The 8,961-nt window shown below is 53.9% G+C and overlaps 1 protein-coding gene across 1 annotated transcript; it reads left to right on the forward strand.

The window, feature by feature from the left end:
* The first annotated feature begins 6,167 nt into the window (after positions 1 to 6,167).
* Positions 6,168 to 8,752, forward strand: SP5 (Sp5 transcription factor). The gene is made up of 2 exons (XM_005519784.3): positions 6,168 to 6,670; positions 7,212 to 8,752. The coding sequence occupies exons 1-2, from the start codon at positions 6,620 to 6,622 to the stop codon at positions 8,262 to 8,264; spliced, it is 1,104 nt and encodes a 367-aa protein (XP_005519841.1). The 5' UTR covers positions 6,168 to 6,619; the 3' UTR covers positions 8,265 to 8,752.
* Positions 8,753 to 8,961: the final 209 nt, after the last annotated feature.

Here is an 8,961-nt window from a genome sequence, read left to right on the forward strand (position 1 = left end):
GAAGGGGAAGGAAGCTGACTCTAGTGTGTAAAAGTATAGTTAGAATGACTTCACCTTTATGTAGTTCTATGAAGATGGAAAGCATAATAAAAACATTGTGTATTTGAAATGCATTTGAAATAATTTTATGAATGGTATTTCAATTTTCAGAATTGGAGGGACGGAAATTTATATTTGAGTAGTTCATGTAATTTATGCATTTAGCTATTTGTATATTATTTTGCACCACTTAAGACATCAATTTATGAAATGACACAGAAACATACTGTACACTGCTTTCCTGAAAAGATTTTTCTGCCAGTCTATGGGAGCAGTGTTCAGCTAGGGAGAGATAAATAACTTCAGAATTGTAATTGAAGTTTTCCCCAATCTTTCACGGGATCCTGAGCCTCTGGTGGCAATCAAGAAGACTGGCATTTAAAAAAAACAACAACAAATGCCTCAATTTAGAAATCTAGTTTTTCTAGATCCCATTCAAAAACTCTCCCCCTGTTGGGAGCACTCACCTATGTCATAGTTTATAGGCTTCCTTTCACTGATATTATTATAACTGGAAAAACCTGCCTTGAAAACATTATGCAGAGAAGGTCTTCAGATTCTCTCCCATAGTGTGAAGACAGTATATCTTACCTGAGACACCTTTAATGCCAGTCATGTACCATATCTGTGTCCCTGTTTTGACCCTCACAATCCAACTATTGGGCTTTTTATTCACATCTCTGTTTTTTTCCCCAAGCTAAAGTGGAGTTGTTGAAAAGTTTGTATAGAGCACTTGCCTTTTATAATAAAGATTATGAACATTTTTGTATGCTCTTGTTCAGTTGTCCTTGAAGAATGGGTTATTTCAAAAGTGATTCTTGAAATATTAAAAAATACTCCCAATACTTACTGTTTTCTCTACCAGAAGGTTCTAAAATTACAGCACAAGTTCATTAAATAAGAGGTGTATTTTTACAGTGTAGGATTAATCCACTCAGCCAAATCAATAGCAATGTGGCAGCCATGTGATCATCCAGTATTTATGTATAGTATAAACAGTGATCTTTCTGGATCTTTGTGCTGTTTCCAGTTCTAAAACAGTATAGACACAGACAGCTGTTTAATTTGTCAGTAAATATACTAAGTAACTAAAATTATTTATCATTAGACCAAATTTTTAGATAATATTCTCTGTAATTAAAAGGAAGCAAATAACAATTTAATTACCTTTTCATTCTATAGTAATTGCAATGAAAAAAAAAAAAAAAACTATATGTAGTCATAAATTTAAAAGTTCCCATCCAGTTTTCCCCAAACAAGTGTATTTCATCAAAAATACAGAGACTTTTTTTACCTAATGTTTCCCCAAATGAGAAAACAAGCAGGGCCCACACAGCAGATCCTTTTCAGCTGCTCAACAGTCTTGGCTTGCTTTGCATTTTGTAGAAGTCCATTTCTAGCTATTAGCATTGTGATGAAAATGCAGCCATGTATGCCAGAGGCAGAAAGCATTTCCCGAGAATTTTAAACTATCATCATGAACTAAAAGTGTCCCAGGCATTCCAAGTAGGGCCAAGAATAACACTTTCAATATTGTTATGACTAAAAGTCTGACTCTTTTTTAAAATATGGAAGCAAGGAAAGTAAGTATATCCAAAAACGTTTACCGGTGTTCTCCGAGACAGGAGGAAGAGTCACAAAGGGCCATCCAAGGATGGAGTAGAGGATGAATGCATGAAGATTTTTAAAACTTTGACAACAGGTTTGTGAGGTATAAAACTTTGTGAGGCATAAAACATCTACTTCTCATAAAGGGCATCTCAGCTTTCAGAAGTTTGGGGAATCCTCTATTAATCTTCGTCAAATCCACACCTACACTGGGAAATGTTGAGGCAAGCCTTTAAATCCTAAATATGCCTTAACATGGGCCGATCTTGTCTAGGATTTTTTGGTTTTCCCTAAAGCACAGAAAAAAGCAGGAGATACCATAGCAGTTTTTAATGTTTCTTTTATCTTCATCTACTGATGTTCAAATTACACTGTGTGAACTGGTGATTCCTCTTCTTATGCCAGTCATGTTGTCTACTATAAAAATATGAATATGCTGAAATAAATAAAAATAGTATTAATGGCATATAATTCAGAACTCTTGGCAGTGTGTGCACACATGCTTGAAGCTGTATACATAGGGTAATTTACCTTCTGGTGAAATGTCTTGCTATTGTGGATGCATGGTTTCTGTTAGTACATCTTTAAACCAGAAAGAATGAGGGATGCTGTGAAGACACTGCCTTCTGGAGCAAGCTTATTAAAGCTTTTTCAGGTTTCAATTTTGCCACCTCTTATGGACAACTTGATTAGGAGATTTGGCTGAATGTTAATGCAGCTGTTAACTTGAAAATTATCCTGTTTCTGATTCTTTGTCACAATTGCTAAAGAATGGTATTTCATGGAAAACAACCCAGGAACCCCAAGTTTTGGACAGGCAGGTGGCCAGAGCCCATCCAGGCTTCCAGGGTTGCTCATGGCTACGCTGGAAGAGCTGAGGAACTGAGGTGATCACAGGAGGGACGAAGAGCTGAGGAACTGAGGTGATCACAGGAGGGACCAGGGCGGAGGGGGAAGGTGATGGCAGGTGGCTGCAAATGTCTTTGGAGGGACTGTGAATGTCATGAGAGGACCTGGTTGTGGCAGTGTGAGCCATCACTGGGACAGGTTTTGGGGTAGGCTCCAGGATGAGGTACTTGGGCCCTGAAGCCAGAGGCACAGCAGAAACCATGGAGGATACCACTGCATGCGGGCAGCTGTTATTCCCAGGTATGCGTTCAAACCAAGGTCCACAGAGCCCTCCATAGTGGTACAGCCACTCTGATATACCTGAATCTGAAAAATCCTGATTTTTAAGACACCTGTCTAAGAAATTGTGATGGTGACTTATGATTTACATTTACTGTGTTTCAATCGACAGTAGCTATCCAGCGCAATGCAGCCTGAGCCCCTGTTGCCCCAGGGACGGTAGGGGTCTCGCTGCCAGCCGTAGCAGGCAGGGTCCCATAGAGGCAGTGGGGTCGTGGGTGCCCCGCTCCTTGCGCCTCAGCCCCGTGGCTGGAGTAATTCAGGCTCCGGCTCTTTGCATCCGCCGCGCTGCCCCGGCGCCGACGGCGCTGCCGCTGCCTCCCCGGTGAGCCCAAGCGCCGCTCCGGCCCCTACAGCCCCGCCGGTCGGAACCGGCTCCTTGACCTGAGGGCCAAAGCTCCAAGCAGGGCTGTGCTTTCCAGCGCCGCTGTCCGAGCGGCCCCTGGCCCGGTTGCGCCGCCGAGAGCAGCCCCCACACCCCCGCCGGCGCCGCGCCGCCTCCCGCGTTGCAACTCATCTCTGGTGTCCCTTTGCTTTACGCTAGGACGTAGCGGCAGCCCATTTCTCATGGAAATAGTGCTTTGTGTAACTGAATTGACACTTGGCCTTGATACCTGTATCTCCTGATAACTGAAACAAATTTCTAAAATAAATATTGTACTTTGATCTTCCAGCTCTGCATTTTTAATGACAGCTCTGAACATCACTTCATTAAGAATACATTTCAGGAGACTGAAATGCTCCGAGTTTGAACACTAATTATTTGTACAGAAAATTATGACTGCAGCGTTTCATTTTTCAGCCCATTGGTTTCTTCCAGAAGTGAGAATTTATTCTCAATTTTTAGGTAATGTGCTTTCTTGGATGCAGATTTATGGCATTTGTAGCGTGGCAGCTGTATAGAAACTTATCCAGTTTTCCACTAACTCTTTTGTAACTTGACAAATCATTTTGGTTCGTCGAGATATCTGGGAAACACCATGCTTTAGAGAGTGGAGGGAACTTCGGGGTGTTCAGCGTCTCCTGATGTACCTATTCCCTCTCATTTCGTTTAGAAACATTGTTCTGAGCATTCTTCTGCCAATCACTAGGTAAAACGAATTAACAAAAATCGAGGTAGGCTTAAATCGGGCATCTCGCAGATCTCTGGGTTTGACATAAGTTTGGGGATACAGCGGTTGAGGGACAACGCAAGTGCGAACGCCGCCGTTTCGCTCATCTGGTGAGTTATTGCTCCTCCAGGGAGTAGAGGTGCGGCTCGGGCTCCCCACTTGGGATTCCCCCTCGACTCCGGCTGCCCTGCCTACAGCTTATACTTGAGGGGGCAACGAGTGCGCTCCTGCCCCGATGCGGCTCTAGTGGCGCGGCTGGAGCTTGGCAGTGAGCGGGAGGCACCTGACGGCTGCGGACGGGGGTGTGCGGGGCAATGCCTATGTACGCGTCCCCCCGGCCCCGCTGCGGGCTGGGGCTCGCTGTGGTTCCCCATTTGATGCTATGTCCCATGTAGACGCGGAGCAGCCCCCGGTGGATCGCGCATCGGCGGTACTGGGAGGTGTTCGTGTGTGATGGATGGAGGTGCCGAACCCCGTAAGCCACGCACCCTTGCAGGGGGATGGGGAGTCCTATCGCCCACAGCCTCACGCCCTGGCGGGTTCTGCTGTCGTGCCGCGGGGTCCTGCAGCAAGCAGGGGCGAACCTTGTCTCCATGCATCAGTGCCTGGTAAAAGCGCTGGATGCGGGACCCTTCTCTTCCTGTTGCCAATCTGGTGAAGCGGTTACCTGGCACATGGGAAGAGCTTGATATGGCTGCTGCGTAGTGTTACACGAGGTCGAGCTTTTATTTTTCCCCAGGACTCAATATGGAGCCGTGGGAGAGGACTTGGCACTTTAATCCCTTCAAAGAAACCGATCTAATTCAAGCCCTACAACTCTTGAAAGTCTTTGAGCGGACAGTGATTGTTTCCACAGGAAAGGCAGATAAAGATCTCTGTGTGCTGGCGTTTAAAGAGGCTTCAGTGGCGGTGCGAATACAATTGAACCCAGCGACTGCGGGGAGGATCGAGTTACCTGTGCAAACAGCTCCGGAGAACCAGAGCCAGCCGGTATCTGCCCGAAAGGGCACCCCCACCTCCTCAAGACGGAGATGAACGTCCTGGTTTGGTACTTGGCCAAACAGGCCGGCGTTTGCGATGGCCTCGGAGCAGATGGGGAAGCGGGGAGGAGAGGAGCGCGTTTCCAGGGCCCCCGGCGGAGCGCGGAGCTGAGCGGGCCCGCGGAGAAGCGCGGGGCCCCGCCTGCCCCTTGCTGGGCGACACATGCGAGGGGTCCCGCCAGCTCTGCAGCCCACCGAGCTCAGCAGCCGACGGTGGCGGCAAGCTGTGACCCAGATGTGCCTGGTACTGGTTAGAGGGTCAATAGCCTCACACATGGTCGAACGCAAGGCAGGTTAGATCCTTCATACACACATGCGTATAGACATGTATAGACAGAGGCCGAAAGGTGCGGGATGAAGTAACAAAGCGCTCGGGTCCGACTTTGGCTTTGGGACAGGAGGTGAGGGAGCTGGGGAGGCAGAGACCCGGTAGCAGCGTTCGTACTCCCGAGGAGCCTCCCCCATCTGCACTCCCCGCCGGCGCAGGACAGGTCGGCTCGGCAGGCCCGCCAAGAGAGACTCCGGTCTTCATTTAAAGAAATTATGTCTCTTACACCCGGCTCCCGCTAGGGAAGAGGAAACTTTTCCCTTCTGTTTCTCGGTTGCCCGGTTTGTCGGTGTGTCTGTCTGAGAGAGCGTTTGCTGCTGGTGGCAGCCCGCCGCTCCTCCCCGGGCCCGGCTGGGCGCCTGGCCTGGCCCCGCGCCAGGCGGGGGCTCCCGGTAACAAGGGGCAATGCCGGCTGAGCGAAGTGAAACAAATCCAGCTACCAGAGGAGAAAATGCACGGTTATTTGCCGAGTCATATCGAGGGCATACCCCTCAGCCTCGGGGAAAGGGCGGGCGGAGGGAGGGAGCGGGGAGGAACCACCGACAATTACTCCAGGGAAGTTTTACGGCTGGGATCGACCAGCCCCGATCAGGTGAACTCGCTGTGCTATGTTACTTTCAGTCATTAAACACTATCAGAAGAATCCGGAGGCAGATTCTTCGAGCGATAACAAAGACACATTGTCACTTTAGGACTCTGCCACAGATTTAATTGCAAAAATAAATAAAAAAAATAATTAAAAAAAAAAAAAAAACAAAAACGAGGGGGGATCCAGTGTCTTGCACATCCAACGCAAGGGTCTCTAGGCGGTAAGGGGTCCTTTGATCAAGAAAATCCAATTATTTGTGTATATACATTTCCCACATAGTGATTACTTCATTAATTGTCCCGCCTTTATCTCCTCCCTTCCCATCCCCCCTAATAATCAGTTCTTTTATCCAGACCAACAAACACACCATAGGAGCTTTGTGGATTCAAAGGATTTGCTTTCGCTTCTGAAAGAGCCGCTATTCTTTGATGATTGGGTAGCGGCAAACTTCAAAGCCATAAATCTTCCCTCTGACTGGTTGGCGGCCCGGCAAAGTCCTTATCAAATTCTTGGAGGTGATCCTGGTGCAGTCAGACAGTCCGCGGAGATCGCGCAGCGCGGGGGGGGTGGGACGCGCACAGAGGCGAAGAGATCAGAAGGAAAGGGAGGGAGAGGGGGAGAGAGAAAGAAACTGGGCAGCATCTCGTCTTCCTCTCGGCGTCCTCATGCCTCGGCAGTGCCCCGGCGCCTTCACTTCGCCCCGGGCGCAGTAGCCATGGCCGCGGTGGCTGTCCTCCGGAACGACTCCCTCCAGGCTTTCCTTCAGGTCAGTACCCGCACCCGGTGTTGCTCGAACTGCGCTGAGTCCCGCGGTTGTGACCCGCATTGCGAGGGGCAGCTGGCTTCAGCCGCCTCCCTCCCGGGGCTTTACCCGGCGGGCGGCCCGGAGAGGTAGGTGGGGACCCCCGCGGTGGTAGGAGGCCGGGCTCGGGCTTCTCGGACTGGCAACTTCCCTCTCCCGCCAGCAGCCAGACTAACTCCAGACAGTGCTCCGTGGCAAGGGGTGTGGAGGGCGCGGGGGCTGCCTTCCTGCCCACAGAGGCTGCTTCCCCGGCCCAGGAGGGGCGGCGGGGCCGGCGGCACTGACCACAGGCGGGACCGATCTCTGGGCGGGGCGGGAGGGCTGAGCCCGTCCTGCCCTCTGGGTGCGCATTGTTTTCGGAAAGTTTACCGGCCGTGAGGGGAGCGGCGGGGCGGCCCCAGTCTCGCACGGGCAGCGAAGTTTCTCGCAGGCCGGTGTCGGCGGGCGGCGAGTAACGCGCTCTCTTCCCTCCTTCCCTTCTCCCCTCCCTCCTGTTCCTGCGCAGGACCGCACCCCCAGCGCCTCCCCAGACTTGGCCAAGCACTCGCCCTTGGCTCTTCTGGCCGCTACTTGTAGCCGGATCGGGCAGCCGGGCGCAGCGCCCTCGGATTTCCTGCCGGTCTCCTACGACCCGACGCTGGGATCCCCCTCTAGGATCTTCCACCCGTGGAGCGGCGAGATGCCAGCGCACTCCCCGGGAGGGCTGCCGCCGCCGCATCCCAGCTTGGGGTTGACCCCTCAGAAGAACCACCTGCAGCCTTCCTTCGGGGGCTCTCACGAACTGCCCCTCACCCCCCCGGCGGACCCCTCCTATCCCTACGAGTTCTCCCCCGTCAAGATGCTGCCCTCCTCCATGGCCGCCCTGCCGTCCAGCTGCCCGCCCGCCTACGTCCCCTACGCCGCGCAGGCCGCCCTGCCGCCCGGGTACTCCAACCTGCTTCCGCCCGCCCAGCCCTGCCGGCAGCTGTCGCCCAACCCGCCGCCCGAGGACATCCCCTGGTGGAGCATCCAGCAGGCCAGCGCCCCGGGCGGCTGCGGCCACCGCTTCCCCGCGGCGGCAGCGCTGCCGCGGAGCCTGGTGCTGGGGCACTCGGACTTCGCTCAGTACCAGACGCAGATCGCCGCCCTGCTGCAGACCAAGTCTCCCCTGGCGGCCACGGCCAGGAGGTGCCGCCGCTGCCGCTGCCCCAACTGCCAGTCGGCCGCCGGCAGCGCCCCTGAGGCGGAGCCGGGCAAGAAGAAGCAGCACATCTGCCACATCCCCGGCTGCGGCAAGGTGTACGGCAAGACCTCGCACCTGAAGGCGCACCTGCGCTGGCACACTGGCGAGCGGCCCTTCGTCTGCAACTGGCTCTTCTGCGGGAAGAGCTTCACCCGCTCCGACGAGCTGCAGCGGCACCTGCGGACTCACACGGGCGAGAAGCGCTTCGTCTGCCCCGAGTGCGGGAAGCGCTTCATGCGCAGCGACCACCTGGCCAAGCACGTCAAGACCCACCAGAACAAGAAGCTGAAGGCGGTGGCGGACGGCGTCAAGAGGGAGGACAGCCGCGACCTGTGACCGCCGGGACTACCACCGGCGGCTGCTGCCTCTGCGGGCCGAGCCGAGCCACGGCGGGACTCGGGCTGGGGGCGTTTCGCCGCCGGGGGCAGGGCGGCGGCGGGGAGAGGCCGGCGGCCGGCTCTCGGACTGTCGCAGGGCACGGCGAGCGGGACCCCGGCTGGGGGCGGCCTCCGCGGGCTCTCAGGCCCGGGACTGGACCCTCACAGAGCCCCGGGACAGGCGCCCGGCACGGCCTGGACGCGGCTGAGGGGGCAAGAGCAGAGCCGGTCCGGTCCGGCCGCGGGGGTCGAGGCTTATAGACACCCGGGGTTGAGGTGGCAGCGCCGGTGTGGCCGTGCTGGGGCTCGGCCCTCGGTGCTTTCAGGGTAACAGACTGAAGTTTTGTGTACAGGTTATTTAATAGTTACGTTTGAATACACGTGTTCCCCTCCGTCTTCGACCCCGCGCGGGGTCCAGCATGAGATGTTTCTGTAAAGCGACCCGCGACCGCAGCGTGAAATAAACACGTTCACACCGGGGTCAGCAGGGACGGTCCCGCCGCGTCGGTCTCGTTTGATCCTTCCGCGGGTGCCCCGCGCGGCCGCCGCCTTCCCGCCATTTCCCGCTGAGGCGGCGGGCCGGCTCCGGGGCCGGCTCCATCGCGGCGGCCGAGCGGAGCTCAGCGCACGGTGACCTGAGAGCTGCTCATGGTAAA

This window comes from Pseudopodoces humilis, chromosome 8, assembly GCF_049639895.1.
Source record: "Pseudopodoces humilis isolate 2021_Gansu_Grassland_sample_001 chromosome 8, ASM4963989v1, whole genome shotgun sequence".
NCBI lineage: Eukaryota > Metazoa > Chordata > Aves > Passeriformes > Paridae > Pseudopodoces > Pseudopodoces humilis.